The 18,139-nt window shown below is 34.9% G+C and overlaps 1 protein-coding gene across 1 annotated transcript; it reads left to right on the top strand.

Moving 5' to 3' along the window:
- The first annotated feature begins 236 nt into the window (after positions 1–236).
- Positions 237–16,648, top strand: LOC107642619 (MraZ). Its single transcript, XM_088487635.1, has 23 exons — positions 237–487; positions 1,947–2,936; positions 3,461–3,576; positions 4,310–4,521; positions 4,614–4,733; positions 4,878–5,006; positions 5,113–5,238; positions 6,671–6,726; positions 6,854–6,953; positions 7,314–7,431; positions 7,548–7,754; positions 7,951–8,275; positions 9,876–9,969; positions 10,818–10,926; positions 11,010–11,272; positions 11,445–11,569; positions 12,047–12,281; positions 12,974–13,162; positions 13,249–13,532; positions 14,194–14,398; positions 14,477–14,716; positions 15,107–15,192; positions 16,090–16,648. The coding sequence occupies exons 2-23, from the start codon at positions 2,092–2,094 to the stop codon at positions 16,247–16,249; spliced, it is 4,344 nt and encodes a 1,447-aa protein (XP_088343761.1). The 5' UTR covers positions 237–487; positions 1,947–2,091; the 3' UTR covers positions 16,250–16,648.
- Positions 16,649–18,139: the final 1,491 nt, after the last annotated feature.

Here is an 18,139-nt window from a genome sequence, read left to right as displayed (position 1 = left end):
TTCCGGAAATGGAGAGGGAAAGGCGAAGGGCATTCCCGAAATTAAGGGAGAAAAGGGAGGGCAAATGAAAGAAGGAAGGAGGCCCAATCATTCTGAAAAGCCGCTAATGAATCTATCAGAATCCAGCTAGCTTCCTACAATAACGTAGCTTGGACTCCGAGTGACTTTCCTTCCTTCCCCATACATAGTTACATACACACACATATACATATACATATACATATACATATTCAAATACATACATACATACTCTCTCTCTCTCTCTCTCTCTCTCTCTCTGATGTGTTAAGTTACGAAAAGCATAAAGTAAAAGCTAAAGCGAAACGACGCATACCATCATCTTCTGAATCCTGACTTTGACATCAACAACAACTACTATTGTTTACTCAATCAGCTTCACTTCACTACTATTAGAATCAAAGATTCACTGCAATTCTCTCTCTCTCTCTCTCTTGCTTTTTATCTTCTTCCTCGCTCTCATCTCGCGGTTAGTTCACTTCTTCTTCCCTGATTCTCCTCTTTCCCTTTTTATTTCGTAATTTTCCTTCGTTTAAATTTAGCATCGGTAGCTATGCGCACTAGGTTTGATCGCTGTTTATTGCTTTAGATTCTACATTTATTTTGCGTTCGGTATTCGGATCGCATTGCATTGCATGCGTTCTTGCTTTAGAGGTTGTGTTTTTTTATTTTTTATTTTTTTAATTCTGATTAACAGTCAATGGATTCATCATCGATTGAGTTTCGGTGGTGTGTGTAGTTAATGGACTTGAATTTCAATGTGAGCGGTGTAGGATACTCTAAATTGTGAATAAGTGATGCGGTTGAAAATGGAGGCATAGTCACAACATGCATACATTTTTATGACCAAAGGCTTAGCAATAGTAGCATGTTGCTGGTGTTGTAAAATTTTTTTATGTATTTTTAATGTGAAATACTAATGCAACGTGTAGAGCCTAATATATAAATTTATAGTCCCATGTTTGATATAATTCTTACTAGTGATGGTTCTGGTTGTAATTGGAGATGGATTCTTCTTACAAAGATAGGCCAACTTGAGGTAATTAGTTTAACAGATCCATGTTGTAACGAAGGATGATGATGATGTTATGTTGGCTTTCATAAGTTAGATAATGGTAATGAATCATGATAGAGTTAAAAGTACTCGGAAACAAGAGTGATTAGAACGATGATTTGTTTGAGGTATATGTCTCCTATATTACAGTTTTTAGCAGAGAAGAACAACGGGACTCAACCTTCAATATGGTGCCCACTTGAGATAAGGTGTTGTAGAATTTAGAGTGACTTTGACCTGGGGGCATTACAGAGGTTAATTTGTATTTGAGTCAGTCTTATATTTGTTTGAAGTTATGTTGTCTCTTTTCATTTTATGCTGTTTAGGGAAATAATCAAATTGAAATGTGATGCTTCTCTCTCTCTCTCTCTCTCTCTCTCTCTCTCTCTCTCTCTCTCTCTCTCTATGTGTGTGTGTGTGTGTATATGTATCTCTTTTATTTATTTATTTTTAATCAATGGCAAACTATGAAATTTAAGATGTTTTTATGATAATAATTTTAAATAAATGATAGTAACAGTGGAGGAAACCTCACAGAAGAGGGGCTTCTTAAGCCATTAAATAATAAAATTGACTTGTCTTGCTCTTAGTAGGTTTGAGAACAATATAGTGATATCCCTTGTCCATTTGACGATTTTAATGTAATTCTTTGCTTCCAAGTTCTTCGTTGGATAAGTTTCTCGGTGAAACTTTGGAATTTTTTGAAGCTTCTACATACATCACACTTTAGTTTTTATTTTTAATTTCTTTATTTTTTATTTTTATTTTCATGGAATATGGTTTCTGTATGTAAAAACATGAAGGGAAAAAGTACTGTAACCTTTCTGTTCGTCTAGTTGCTTGATATTGATATTTCATTTTCATTTTGTTGCAGAACACAACATAAAAGTGGTTGCCTGGAGTGCCAGTACCTATGGATCTAGCTTTCTGTAAAACATATGTCTATAATAGTTGCTGATCCGTTTGGAAGCTTACACTCATTCTGATTTCTATTTTATACATACTGGGCCTAGGTGGTGATGCAATCTGTTGTGATGCATAGGTGCCTCTGGTGCTGTCTTCTGTTTGGGTATCTTCATATATGTTGCCTTTCTTTTGATCCAGGACAGAGTTTGAATAGGAGTACTGGTTTAGAGGAGGATTGGTTGGGTTATTCTGGGTCACTTCTAAGATATAAATCTCAACTCAGTGGTTCTGCATTTGCTGAAACATCAACTTCTTCATTCTCATTGATTGAATCAGTTTCTTGTGAGGACCTAGAAGGTGTAGGATCTTTTGATACCACATGCTTGCTAAGCTCAACTCATACTTTGAATCATGATATTAACATATTTGGTGTTGGAAATTTGGAGATACTTTCTCATGTTTCACTTTTATGTCCCGTAGAAGGGTGTACAATAACAGTCAATGTGTCAGGCAGCATTAAACTTGGTCAAAATGCTTCTATTATTGCTGGTTCTGTTGTTTTATCTGCAGCCAATTTAACAATGGAACGCAATTCTTGTATAAACTCATCATCTTTGGGTGGGTCACCACCTGCTCAAACCAGTGGCACACCTGTTGGCTATGATGGAGGTGGTGGGGGACATGGTGGGCGTGGTGCATCTTGTTTAAAAAATAATAACACAAACTGGGGCGGTGATGTTTATGGTTGGTCTACAATATCTGATCCATGGAGTTATGGGAGTAAGGGTGGTGGAAAATCTACTCAAAAACCATATGGAGGGAATGGTGGGGGGCGTGTTAAGCTTCTAGTGAAGGACACTTTATATCTAAATGGGTCTGTCACTGTAGAAGGTGGTGATGGAGGGTCTGATGGGGGAGGTGGCTCTGGTGGAAGCATAGTATTGCATGCTGTAAAGCTGTGAGTATCAACTACTTGTCAATCTGTGACAGTATACCTATTTTTCATGTTATGACTGCTGAAGGACTGTTATGGATGTTTATAGCTATTAATTTAAGTGCAAAATGCGTTTATACGAAATTTCATTCAGTTTTAATAATAGTAGCAATGATAATGAGTTGTCTAGTTACATATTAAAAGGTTCCAAGATGGTAAGATAGTTGCAGATATTTGTAAAATTCTGTTAATTACAATTATCAAAGAGGTTTGTAGCTTTTGATGATGGTGCTGTCAAATTTTTTTTATATGGATCTGCTTACATATATAGCCCTAGGCCATTTACAAATTGCAACTGTTAGTTCCTTTGTCTTCCAGATTTTAAATGTTTTCCAAAATGTCATGCCTTTGTTTATGGTTTGCAAGTTGTTTCTGTTTTGTAGGTTTGTCTTCTCTTATATGAAGGTTTACTATTGAATTAATTTATGATTTCTACTTTATTTTTCTTGTAACTCTTTTGTTGGATTTAACTGTTTGGATGAGTATAGGAAGGGATATGGTATCATCAGTGCTGCTGGTGGGACAGGATGGGGTGGAGGCGGTGGAGGAAGAGTATCACTTGATTGTTACAGCATACAAGAAGATTTAATAATTACTGTTCATGGTTTGTCCCAATATTCTTCTACTTGTGGTAGTTAAAACAGTGTGTTCTACTTGATTTGAATTGTTAGATTAATCCATGTGAATCAAAATATCAAAAAATGGAGCATTCTTTTAAGCATATAAAAGTTTCACTGAAATTTTCAGTATGCACGATCTGCGTTTTTTACAAAAATAAAAATAGTTTTTTCAGTATGCACGGTCTTATTGACTAGGTTTGTTGGGTTTAGTAGTAGTAAAGAGGCAAAAGTTATGCGGAACAGTGCAATCTTTGCAACTATTTCGACTATTTGGTTGGAGCTTAATGCACACACCTTTAATGATAGATTCTTTGAAAAACAAGTCTTAGGATTAGACGCTTAGCATCTATTTGGTGTAAAGCTCATGATACTTTCCCCCTCGGACATGTTGAGAGATTGAAGACGTTTGCCCTTTTTTGTGTTTGGGTTTTTTTTTATAGGAGAACCCTTTTTCCCCCACCTTCTTTGTATTTCTTTGTTCTCACTTTAATGGGATTCTTATTAACATGTAGACATACATAATCTGAAACTTTTGATGTTGTTGAAACCATCATGCATTTGATGTTTTGAGATATGTTCTTTCGACAAAAAGTATTTTGGTTGACATTGTCATATCTATAGTTTCAATAGTTCCAGATGTAACATGCACGTGTGCTTTTCTCTTTAGCTGTATAGCAAGAAGGCATTCCTACTCAGTTCATGCATTTGTTGTAACAGGAGGTTTGAGTATTGGCTGTCCTGGGAATTCTGGAGCTGCGGGCACATATTTCAATGCGAATTTACGAAGTTTGAGAGTTGGCAATGATAATATCACAACAGAGACTGAAACCCCATTGCTTGACTTCTCAACCACTCCTTCTTTATGGTCAAATGTTTATGTGGAAAATAAAGGAAAAGTTTTGGTTCCACTTGTTTGGTCCAGAGCTCAGGTATAAAATTAATACATACAATACCCCCAAGCTGAAGGATTTTGTAAGCCACTTGAATTTCAATATGTTGTATTTATTTGACTTTTTTAAAGGTTAGCGGCCAAATAAGTGTTTATTATGGAGCAAGCTTAACCTTTGGGTTATCTGATTATCCAATTTCTGAATTTGAGCTTGTTGCAGAAGAGCTTTTATTAAGTGATTCTATCATAAAGGTACTAGATTGCAATTCAAAGTGTTTTTCTGTTATAATTTTTTATGCATTTTCTAATCTATGTTCACATGAATTGTTTTAGTCCCCAATTTATTTATGCTCTGCTTTTAACTCATTATTTAACAAATGCTTTAATTTTATGAAGGTTTTTGGAGCATTTAGAGTTGCTGTTAAGATGTTACTCATGTGGAATTCCTCAATCCAAATTGATGGTGGTGAAAGTACTGTTGTGACTGCTTCGGTATTTGAAGTCAGAAACCTGGCTGTTTTAAGGGTATAATGGTCTTAATCTAAAGTTATGTTCTGCTTGTGGCCATAGATCAATATTTTATTCTTGGTCAGCTGGAGCTTTCATTTTGATTGTGATTGCTATTTTTCAGCAAAACTCTGTCATTAGTTCGAATACAAATTTGGGTTTATATGGTCAAGGACTGCTGCAGTTGACTGGGGACGGCGATACAATTAAAGGCCAGCGGATATCCTTGTCTCTCTTCTATAATGTAACTGTAAGTAATGATATAAATTATACTTATAGTTTCTATAGTTTTTGGTGTGCTTACAAGAGTTTTGCACGATTGTTTAGGGATCCCCCTTATTTCAGGGAGTTGATACCAAAGAGATATATTGAATTAATGAGGTTTAATCATTCTTTATTCTGTTGGTGGAACTAAATATTTTTGTTATTACAGTGTAAATGAATTAAAACAGAGGAAAGGATGTTGTATGAGTTGCCATATTATATAAGATAACATTAAGAATGAATACATTATTGAGAAAGTTGGAGTGATACCTATTCTGAAATGATGATACAATGTTGTCTTTGGTGGTTTGATCATATTGGGAGATGACTTGTAAAACTGCCAGTAAGAAAGTCAATCAAAGTGAAAGTAGCCCCATAGTTAGGTTAATATCTTGAAGAGTCATAGGGTTGCCCAATTGATCTGTTGCATCATTTCCTCCTTACTAATTCAAGATGTTTTTGGCTCCCATAAAGATGCTAAGATCTTGTGGTGTTCCTTGGTTTATGTTGCGCTTTGGTGTATTTTGTTTGAAATGATGATAGGAACCAATGTGGAATTTGGCGAATCATAGTGGACACTAGTCCTAACAAATTGCAGAGCTGTCAGTAGTGTATTCAGGGTGAATATGTGTAGAGGCTATATGATGTTAGGGGAAGGGTCATTTCCAGTTTAGGCTAGGAAAAAAAAATTGCATTTGAGACTTGGGAGAGACTAGGCAAACTCTAATGCTTAAAATATCTATTTTATTTTTCCAAAACTAGAGGTTGATATCATCTTGGTGCAATACTGGAATCTGAGTAATTTTAGAGAATTTTCCACAACTGTTTGATCACTTTCTCTGGCTCCTATTAAAGGAGTGTTAGAGTTTTTGTAATTCCTTTTCAACTGTACATTTACTTTTTTTTTCAATATTCTCTTTGGTGCTCTGCTCTTGCTTTATTTCATGGAGTGTCATTATCAGATACACAAACGGATTGACATTTGTTGCTGCATGGTTTATCTACTTAGGATTTAGCATTACCTTATTTTTTCCCCCTGATCCTCTTCTGTAGTCTTTTCTTCTCTTCTAATAAAATCTCTTTTCCCACAAAGTAAAAAAGCCTGCAAAGAAACCATTTAGAAGGACTTAAGATTGTGATTTGTCTATATGATTTACAATAGGATCCTTTAGCCGTTGTTGATCCATGTAGCTAACAACCTCTTGCAGTAAAAGACTTTGTGGACATTGTTGTATTTGAATGCAATATGAATCTGCTATTGCTGTTCCCTTTTTAAGGCTTTACTGTCAAGTTCAGTCGATTTTGGTTATATAGCTCAGCTTCTGTTTGAAGAAAAATTCTGCACTATGTTTGCAGCTCAGTCGGTTTTGTAGCCCATATTTGTTTTCGGAATTTTAATAGCCCTTCTCTTGTGACAGGTTGGCCCAGGTTCTTTACTTCAAGCCCCTTTGGATGATGATGCTAGTAGAGGCACGTAAGTATGGCTGCTTAGACACAATGATTGATTAAACAGCTACCATACAAGCTGTTTAAGTGTGAAACCAAAGAAACTCTAAACTTAATCCAGTTTGTTGTTTCTATCTTTTAAACAACCTTTGCAGGGTGACAAAGCATCTTTGCGACACACAGAGATGCCCAATAGATTTGATAACTCCACCTGATGATTGTCATGTCAATTATACACTATCCTTCTCTCTTCAAGTAAGATTTGTTAAGTAATAGATTTTATTTTGAGTAGTTATTGTTGGAACCAATTTTTTCTCGCCCACATATGTTGCATTTAATGCGATTATATAATTTCTGAAAAACTTAGGGCTTATAATAAATACTCAAAAGAGTATTAGTTTTCGCTCATGCTGTAATGCTCAGCGTATATCTATATATGTATACTGTCGTTGTAAGAATATCAGAACTTTCTATCATTGTTATCATAATCATCAATTCAAATTACTCCTTCAATGATTAGCACCTTTTGTTAGGCATGGTTATTGTCATCGGGTCTTGCACAGGAAATGGTATTGTCAAATTAGAATCTTATTGTGCTACTCTGTGTTTTTGAAGATTTGTCGTGTTGAGGATCTTCTTGTAAATGGCATTATGAAAGGAAGCATAGTTCACATTCACAGGGCAAGAACTGTGATTGTTGGCACTGATGGTGTGATTACTGCATCAGAATTAGGTAATAGAAAAGTTCTTCAAGCCTTTCTTTGGCTGCTTTCTTCTCTTCCAAATTTCTTATTACAAAATAATGATAGTGTAGTTTTGGGATTCTGACTAGACTGAGACCTTTTTCAGGTTGCACTGAAGGTATTGGAAAGGGAAACTTTTTGAATGGAGCTGGTGGTGGTGCTGGACATGGTGGAAGAGGAGGGTCTGGATATTTCAATGGGAGAGTGAGCATTGGTGGTGATGAGTATGGAAATGCTATTTTTCCGTGTGAATTGGGTAGTGGAACTCAGGGCCCTAATGGGTCATATGGACATGTTGGAGGTGGAATGATTGGTAAATAGTTTTGAATACCTTTAACTTGAATTGTTCAAGAAGGGATTCTCTTTTTATGTTTTTGGACTATTGAGGTGGATGTGGATAGCTGCAAATGCTATATCATTGTGTTTATACTTTATAGTCCTTATACAAAGGAAATGATCTATTTTTATAATTTTCAGTTGTATTAATTTTTATTCGATTTTTTGGCTAGTGATTGGATCTATTCAGTGGCCACTTTTGAGGCTTGACCTATATGGGTCCTTGAGAGCTGATGGCCAAAGCTTTAACAAGGCAATAACAAGCAGTGATGGTTCTTTGGTTGGTGGTCTTGGTGGAGGTTCTGGTGGAACAGTACTTCTTTTCCTTCAGGAACTCAAACTTTTGGAGAATTCATCCTTATCTGTTGTTGGGGGTAATGGTGGCTCCCTTGGTGGCGGCGGTGGAGGTGGAGGGAGAATTCATTTCCATTGGTCAAGAATTGGTACAGCGGAAGAGTATGTTCCTGTTGCAAGTGTTAGTGGCACCATGAACAACAGGTTTGTCTGAGTTCTTTTTGGCTCAAGGATCATGTTAAATCTTTTCCAGAATCTTGTAATGAAATGTTGGGAATATGAATGCCTGAGTACATGGTCACCAGAAAATGTGACCTACTTGAAATATGAAAGGAAGGGTGGGTGCTTTTAATAAGTCAATGAGTTTACTTACTTAAATATGTCTAGATATTCTATGCATTTTATTTTCTAGTTGATCTGGATGCTATTTGAATCTAACTTGACTTGTGAATTTTTGAGACTAGTGAGCCAGAATGACAAGGGATTGCTACTTTAGCATCGAATTGAATGCTAAAGATATTATAGAGGATGTTAGTTCATATTAAATGTGCAATATATGAACTTAAGATTTAAGAATTTAAGAATGGACAAAAGAGTGAGCTAATGACACTCATTTTATAAAATTATGAAAATTATATAAAAGAATAGACAAAAGAGTGAGCTAATGACACTTAAGTTCTTAAATTCTTTTTAAAATTGTCTTGTCAATTCTAAATTTAGATTTTATTAATATAGAGAAAGACATCTATTTATATAGCCACATTTATAATATCATAGAAAATTACATCTATGTAACCAACCTGAGATCACTCTCACATAGTTTGTAATAAGATAGAGAGAAACATATATCACCTGACACCATAGCTACATTAATTTAATAATTTATAATACCAGAGAGTAAATTTTGCAACCAACCTACCACCAATCTCATAATTAATTTCTCACATTGAATTCTTCAATTATATAAAAAATTACATTATATTGAGGATGTTTTTTATTTCAATAACATAATTTTACTATTGTATTTTCTATTTTGAGGATGTTTGTCATGTATGGTCATATCAAGAATGAATGGTCTTGACATGATTTTAATAGTTATAATTCTACTTAGTCCATATACTCCACTTTGCAAAATATGGTCATACATACAACAAAAAAGATCGTGTTTGGTCCATGTCATGAAGACTCGACAAAGTTTTATGCTGGCTGTCGAGGGTATAATACAACCCTCCTCCTTTATCCCTGGGCTTGGGACCGGTTATGTAGCATAGGTGGAGTTAATATATGGTCATATATATGAGTTTAGAAAGATAATTATGGTAAAATAGGTGATACTATAGACTTATATAAAAGGTATAAGAATACTTGTATATAATACAATATCTACTAATATATTTTTAAAATTAGGCTAAATAATTCTATTAAAAGGTTTGATTGAATAATGTTATTACTTTACTTTTTAACACGAGAGTTTTCTTATATTATTTTATTCTTTTGCGCATCGCGCCAGTTTAAATCTAGTTTATATAGGATTTTAGATTATATATGCTGTCGTGCCATTAGCAATAAGAGTTTGGTTCTATTCATGTAATACTGATCAAGTCAGCACAATAACAGTGAACAGTCTTCTATTCATTTTTTCCTATTGATTTATTGACAGCACTTTCTAGTTTTACTTATTTTTGGTTTTAAAATATAAAATCTGTGACTCTGCTCAAGCATTTTCACCAAGACCAAGTTTAGACATCCTTTGTTCTAAAATTATCTAGATTTGAGTCAACTGAAATTTTAAGATTTTAAACAGTGGAGGTGCTGGGAATGAAGGTGGCCATTATGGACAGGAGGGTACAGTAACTGGGAAAGCATGTCCTAAAGGCCTTTATGGCATTTTTTGTGAGGTTTGTTCACTCAATTTTTCTTGTTCTCTTTCTTTTTTTTTTTTATTTTGTGTTTGGAGATCTATACATATCACTTTCTGTAATTAACAAAAAGAGACTGGTTATCTCTACTTAAACTCTTTATTTATGCCTCTCTTTTTGGGTGATATCTCTGCTCTTGTTCATTCTTTTTCTCTTCTCTTATGAATAGTATCAGAAAAGTGAACAAAATCCAATACTGGGAGAGAGAATAAAAAAAAATGGTTGCTGTTTATAACTGAAAATATGTTCTACCAACAGATTCTGTTAGGCAGTGTGATTGGTTGTCTGTGTGCTACAGAATTCTAAAATGTACTCTAATAAAGTGCTGTTCTTATTTAACAGAAACAGTGTAATCTAAAAGCCATCTGTTGACTTCATTAACAGCATATGCCTTTCTTTACATGGACATGGTTTGTGTGAGCACAATTACTAACACTTAAATGTGTGTTTTAGGCATCTCTACTTTTATAGGATTCAGGTGCTTTACACTACATGTGAGCCTAATTTCTTTTTGTAATTACCTCTTTTGTCTGAATAGCAAATAAAAATTTATATTATTTAGATTATAGAACAAGTCATCAGGACGGGGATAGGGTATTTTCAAGAGATGAGAAAACTAGAATATCAACGAAACTAAGGAGCTGAGGAAAGTAGGAACATGCCATTAGTGCAATTTCTCTGCAATATCAACGAAACTAAGGAGCTGAGGAAAGTAGGAACATGCCATTAGTGCCATTTCTCTGCAAATCTAATTCTTCTTGCTTATGCACTGGAGTACTGGACATATATTTTCTGCAATTTATTGAACAAAGCAATCGAATTTTCAGGAATGCCCTGTTGGTACTTACAAAGATGTTGATGGTTCTGATGAATTTCTTTGCACTCCCTGTCCTCTTGATCTTCTCCCAAATCGTGCAAATTACATATATGTACGAGGTATCTTTGATATGTTTCTTGCCTTAAGATGCCTAAATCTATGCTATCTCTTAAATTTCTAGGATAATCATTTTTTATTGCAGGGGGAGTCACTCAGAAAGATTGTCCCTATAGATGTATATCAGACAAGTACAGAATGCCGAATTGCTACACACCTCTAGAGGAACTTATTTATACTTTTGGGGGTCCCTGGCCATTTTCAATAATGTTATCATTGGTTTTGTTGCTGCTGGCTCTGCTACTAAGCACCTTAAGAATCAAGTTGATTGGTTCTGGTTCATATCCTAGTTCAAGTTCAATAGACCATAATCATCACCGTTTTCCGTATCTTCTTTCTCTTTCTGAGGTACTATTCTGATAACAAAATTCCAGTGTTTAATTAGCTTTTTATGGAGAGGTTTTTAAGTCTTGACTCACCTCTGAAACTTTCTGATATATATATATATATATATATATATATATATATATATATATATATATATATATATTTTTTTTTTTTTTCCTTTATTGTAAACTAGGTGCGTGGTGCTAGAGCTGAAGAGACTCAAAGTCATGTGCACAGAATGTACTTCATGGGTCCTAATACTTTCAGAGAACCTTGGCATCTTCCTTATTCACCTCCCCATGCTATAATTGAAATTGTGTAAGAGAAGCTACATATTCATTTGTCATGGATTCTTTATAACATATTGCTCTGTATGCGGGTTGTATGAATGAATTCCAAATCACTTGTAGAGTTGTATTTTTGCTAGTGTATGAACATTTTTCTTGCATTTTTTTTTTCTTGTCATCAACCAAACACTTAATTCTAATTTTTTGTTCGAATTGTAGATCTTCAGTAAATACCTTTTTATTTAGGTTGAGCTCATTGTATTTCTGGAGTTCTGATATTTTACCATGAAAAACTTCTTGTATGAAATATTTTATATAGATTAAAAAGGTCTATGTACAGGAGACACTCCTGACTACAAATTCTGTATCAAACATTTTTTATATAAGGAGAAGATAAAGAAGAACCCTAGTTTGAAAAGCTTATATTACATAAGCATTTAGTCTTGTATCATATTATAAAATGTCATAATTATGATTTAAATTAAGATTTAACCTAACTGGTATGCAGGTATGAAGATGCATTTAATAGATTTATTGATGAGATCAACTCTGTTGCTGCATATGATTGGTGGGAGGGATCAGTGCACAGCATACTTTCAGTTATTGCATATCCTTGTGCTTGGTCCTGGAAACATTGGCGGCGAAGAGTAAAAATTAGTCGCCTTCAGGAATATGTGAAATCTGAATATGATCATGCATGCCTACGCTCCTGTCGATCACGAGCTTTGTACAAAGGGATGAAGGTTTGATTTGCACTCTAGCACAGTATTTAACATCATGGAATAATTTATGTGAAGTTCCTGTTTAGTGGCTTTTATTAATGTTACAATTTTTCACATCGAGAAGACACAAAATAGACAGATCCAAGAAAGCAGAAGCCCTTAAGGCCTAAACATATCAAATTAGGAAGTTTTATGTGGAAAATATCCAATTGTAATAAATTATCTGACTGAGTGTTCATATGTGGAGTCCCTGACAATAAGGGGTGAGAGGAAATAGAAAGGATTCAGGGGTTAGATTGATGATCACTTTGATGTTGTGAACATTGCCCGTGGAATTTGTGTTGGGGCTTTGGTGGGTTTTAGTGTATATTGAAGGAATAATCTAGTAGGTTTTTGACGAGGTGAATCATAGAAGTAATAGGTACTGTTGTATATAGCTAACACTTCATATAGCTATATCATGAGAATTCAGGTGATGTTCTCTCAAGCTTACCATATTGCATTGTCTCCCTTATTTTCTCACAAAAGTAAAACAATATTATTTATATATAACAATGTGATCCATGTATATATGTTAATGTAATAAATCTGAATCTTTAATGTGTAACTCATCTATTTTCATGAATAACTAACTGTATTGGAATCTATGACCTTCCAGTTGTGGGCTTCAAATTTCCGTCCTTATTAATGTCTTTAAGAGACCGTTGATGCAGGTTGGGGGAACACCAGATTTAATGGTTGCATACATTGATTTTTTCCTTGGTGGTGATGAGAAGCGATTAGATATTGTATCAATTATACAAAAGAGATTTCCCATGTGCATAATTTTTGGTGGGGATGGAAGCTACATGGCACCTTATAATCTTCACAACGATACACTATTGACCAACCTCCTTGGCCAGGTGTCTTGAGTTGAATCTTACTGTTTCAGTTTTTTATTTACCTCTGCGTGTAACTGATATATGAATCTCACATTTTATAATCACAGCATGTCCCGGCAACTGTTTGGAATCGCTTGGTAGCTGGCCTGAATGCTCAGTTACGGACAGTGAGGCAAGGGTCAATTCGTACCGCACTAGGTCCTGTTATTGATTGGATAAATAGCCATGCAAACCCCCAACTTGAGTTCCATGGAGTTAAAATTGAGCTAGGATGGTTCCAAGCAACTGCTTCTGGTTACTATCAGCTGGGTATTGTTGTCGCAATAGGTGATTATTCCCTACATGATTTGCACCAGTCTGATACCTGGGTTGGTTCTGATGAAGCTATAAGGTAATTTATGATCTTAAGTTAATGCTGTATGCAGCCCTTATTTTTCTACTCAATCCTATTAAGATCACCGGGATGAATTATTTAGTTTGGTGCTGAGTTATTAGTAGTAAATGCCAACTGTAACTAAATAATGGTGCTTACTCAAAGGAAGATGGGAAATTTTACTGTTCAAAACCATAAAGCTTATATTGTTCATCAGTCATCACCATTGTCATTTCGTCAGTGATAGAAATGAGAGTTTAGATAATGCTTGTGTTTAGGAATATGACCTGACAACATTAGATGGATAAGAAAGGTGCTAAGTGGTTATTCTCAAGTGTAGCACAACAGTTTGGAATCTTATGGTGCATTATCCTTTTATGGTATCAATGAGTGTTTAGAGTTGATGCTTGGCTCCCATGCTAATTTAAATTGATATTTGAATTCAACACAATGTCTGTGTGCTTATGCTCTGTCAATGTTTCAAAACTGTTCAATTCTCTCGGCAGAAGGCATTTCGGGGATGCAAAAAGCGTTGATATCTTTTTTCTTTAAGCTTTTATAGTTGCGTCATTTCTTGACAATGTTCTAGTTAGTTTGGTACTGCGAGTATTAATGGTTTGCCTTTAGATTCTAGATGTTTATTAGCTAGAAAGGATTCTTATTTGGATACTCATGGCAGGAAAAATGTGGCTCATGGAAAGAATCTGATGCAACTGCAGCATAGTTGGCCCTACATCAGCAATTCATTATCTCTTAAAAGGATAACTGGAGGAATTAATGGGGGCCTAATAAATGATGCTACCTTGAGATCATTAGACTTCAAAAGGGACTTCCTATTTCCACTTTCTTTGCTGTTGTGCAACACTAGACCTGTTGGTCGTCAGGTAGTTAAATTTTTTGGCATTTCATCTCACTGTTCAGCTATAAATTGAATGTTATCTAATGCTCAGTATCTCTATCAGGACACTGTGCAGCTGCTGATCTCTTTGATGCTTTTAGCAGATCTTTCTGTCACTCTCCTCATGTTGCTTCAGTTCTACTGGATTTCTCTTGCAGCTTTTCTTTCTGTTTTGCTAATCCTTCCATTGTCTCTACTTTCTCCATTCCCTGCTGGTTTGAATGCTTTATTCAGCAAGGAACCTAGAAGAGCTTCACTTTCTAGAGTATATGCACTATGGAATGCCACTTCTCTGTCCAATATTGTAAGTTCTTTCTTTGTACAATTCAGCCAAACTGTCTATTGCATGTGTATAAGTGAACAGCAGCAAGCAAGCTTCACTTGTAAACAAAACCTCTAATCAATCTAATGTAATGATCTTCCCCCTCAACTAGGGACAAAATAAATAAATAAATAAAAAGGAAACTGAGAATAAGGAAGAAAACAGCAGTGGCCCATAAAAATGGGAAGAAAATGATATTGCCAAGCCAAGGTGGCAAGGCCGAATGACCACTACATGATAGGTGGAGGGGAAGACAGTTGTAAAATTCTAGACATTGAATTCTTAGCCTTTCAAGATATAATATTCATGTGCAACCATTTAGAAATATTTCCTGCTTTCATCTAACTTGTGTGTGTGTGTGTGTGTGTGCAGGGAGTTGCTTTTGTTTGTTGCCTTGTTCATTATGCATTCTCTCACTTCCAGCACCCTGATGAGGCAAATACACGGAATACTAAGAGGTAAGGGTGCCAACTTCTTAATGGCACCATTTGATCTTATTCAACAGTGACATATATTACAAACAACCTATATTTTTTTTTTATCTAAATTATCTCTGGCAGTACAATAAATAGCCAACCCTAAAGAATAATAGCATCTTCTAATCCGTGTTTACAGTAACTCATATTTGAACATGATGGCTGGTTTGAGTCTGTCAATCTTTGAACTGTTTCTTTGTAGGAAGCCTTGGAATGATTTTGTGTGTGAAATATATCACGTGTTATCTATTATAATTATTTTCTATTTTCTATATGTTGAAGCTGTATGCAAACTAGAATATCACACATATACACATAGAAGAGTGATGTTGTAAATCATGTATGTCCATAATGAATAATCATTTAACATAAAAAGACTAGAGTTCTGGAAAACAAGGATGCTATTTCAAAATTTATATAGGTTCCAATGAATAACATGTTATATTAGATAAAGCATAATCCTGAGATAAACCTTTAGGCACTGGCATGACGACCAATGATCACTAAACCTTATGGCAGTACTGATGTAAGCATGGTCTGAGTAAATTGGTGCCATCTTCATTGTCTATTATAGACATTTCAACATAGAGCAATATTTGAGATGCCAAATTCCCCAAGGTCTCATCCAGTAGCTTCTATCTATCTCTTTCCAGTAGCCCACCACTTGCCAATAACCGCTGGATGCCCCTCATAATTTTTTGTTCATGGAGTTTTGAGTTATCACAGATAAGGCACTGGCTTTGTGATGAAAAAAGAAAAACTTCAATAAAACCATTTATTTACTCCTCTGAGAAACTGCTTTTAGATGGGCTTTCTGCTTTGCTTCTAGTAAATTTTATGTTGGTCCTTGTTTTCAAGTTTGGATGGATTGTCTTGCAGGGAAGATGATAAATGCTGGCTTTTGCCGGTCATCCTTTTTCTGTTCAAGTCAATACAAGCTCGCTTTGTCAATTGGCACATAGCAAATACAGAAATCCAAGATTTTTCTCTCTTTTGTCCGGATCCAGATGCTTTCTGGGCTCATGAACCTGGTTTATGATAGCAAATAGGAGGAAAGAAGCATTAGAATGTGAACATGGATGTTAAGCTTTTTGACAAACCCATTGGTTCAGAAGGAGGCTTTGTTTCGTTGTGGTTCTGAGCCGTGCTGTGTAAATACATTCAGAGATATGTACAGGAGAATCAATCAAGTACAGTTCTGTAGCTTTGCTTCATTGTAAAAAACCACAGAGTACAACAAAGGCACGTAGGATTCCTCACATTGGCTGCTTTTTCCGAGGTTAATACTGAAGATCTCAGTTTTTTCATTGTAAATTTCGGTTGTTTTCATTTTTTATTTCTTTTCTTCCTGCAAATTTTGCCATTAAATGCCATAGAAGCATATAAAGTGGTTCTCTTTCTCATACCCCAGGGGAGAAACTCTAACCTTTCTTTTGTCTACCATTTTTGTCGTTCTTTACCTTTTTTTTTTTAAAACCAGTTTTTCTTCCCATTTCCTGGTGTTTTATACGGAATAGTATAGTATGAAAGATCACAGTGATTGGATAGCATTTCCTGTTAAGCCTGACATCCTAACGTGCACTCGGGTTGCGGATGTGATAAAAGCTCCCTTTTCCTATATATTGAAGGTTTTGAATCATGATGTTTTTAAGTTGAGTAAAGTATTGTTTTTGTTGAGGTAAGTCCTAAACTATGATGCACGGCATCGATACGGACACGGGACACGGGACATGCCGATACTTACATTTTAAAATTTTATAAGATACGGGGGACACACATACGTATAAAATATAAAGTAACTTTTTAGATAAATCGTAATGATATTTTAGTATTTTATTGATATTAAAATATAAATTAATTTTTTAATGATTTTTAATGTCTTATTTTAATTATATCAAGTATTTAAAATATCTTTTTATTTTAATAAATAATAATATATACTATATCTAAATTTATTTCAAGAATATATGTTAAAAATAAGACTGGATATGTTGATACGTGATGGTATTTAGGTGTGTCCAAGTGTGTTCGGAGGAGAATTTTTTATTTTTTATTAAGACACGATTGGACACAGCAGACACGCGTGTCGGACGAGTGTCGGTGAGTGTCGTGTCCGAAATGTGTCAGACACGTGGACACGGCAATTCAGCGAAGTGTCCGTGCTTCATGGGTCCTAAAGCTGTCCCTAATGTTTAAATCGTCCTATTTAAGTCCCTAACGTTTCAAAATTGATTCAATGTTGTCCAGGGATCCGTTAACAGAATTGACGGCGGGACAAAATTGAGACGATTTTAAAACGTTAGGGAGTTAAATAGGACGAAAACGTTAGGGACAAAAACGATACATAAAAAATTTTAATTTAATTTTATCTTTCAATAATATTAATTTTTTACTATACATAGTTGTTTTACTCGAATTTTTGTTGCATTGTTAACAACAAATAAATCAACAATTTTCGAGTTTTGTTTCACAATCTTAATTTAAGGAGCAGAAACGACTCCTTTTGTGGATGTCTCAAGGTCTCAATTGTAGTTTCGAAAGTAAAATTAAAGATAAAAAGAAAACATGCAAGGTGATAGGAAATTAAAAAGAAGATGAAGGAAGAAACATGAACGTAAAAGAGAAAAGAGAAAAGGACGTAAAAGTAGAGAAATTTTATTAATAAAAACTGGAAAAAAGCAAAGTACAAGAGGAATTACTTAAGATTTCCAATTTTACTCTGGCTGAGAGCGTTTTTTGGGTTTCTAAGCGTTTTCCAAGAAGAACTGAACTGATTACAATATTTTCCTAAAGCTCTATTTATAGACTAACCTAATGTCAGCTAACAGTTACCATTTGTACACCACTTGCGAAAAATTTGAATTTCTTGTAACTGTTCTCGCACCCAGGGGCGGAGCTTAGTTAAGACAAGGGGGCCATGATCCCCCAA

This window comes from Arachis ipaensis, chromosome B5, assembly GCF_059453495.1.
Source record: "Arachis ipaensis isolate K30076 ecotype BB chromosome B5, ASM5945349v1, whole genome shotgun sequence".
NCBI classification, from domain to species: Eukaryota; Viridiplantae; Streptophyta; class Magnoliopsida; order Fabales; family Fabaceae; genus Arachis; species Arachis ipaensis.
Note: the sequence above shows the minus strand (reverse complement) of the source record. Positions and strands in the feature narration are given on the sequence as shown.

Bases quoted from the DNA above. Each gene is read 5' to 3' on its own strand.
- LOC107642619 (XM_088487635.1), top strand. From the start codon at position 2,092: ATGCAATCTGTTGTGATGCATAGGTGCCTCTGGTGCTGTCTTCTGTTT. The intron at 14,399-14,476 runs GTAGTTAAATTT...TATCTCTATCAG, and splicing joins CTAGACCTGTTGGTCGTCAG to GACACTGTGCAGCTGCTGAT. The intron at 14,717-15,106 runs GTAAGTTCTTTC...GTGTGTGTGCAG, and splicing joins CCACTTCTCTGTCCAATATT to GGAGTTGCTTTTGTTTGTTG.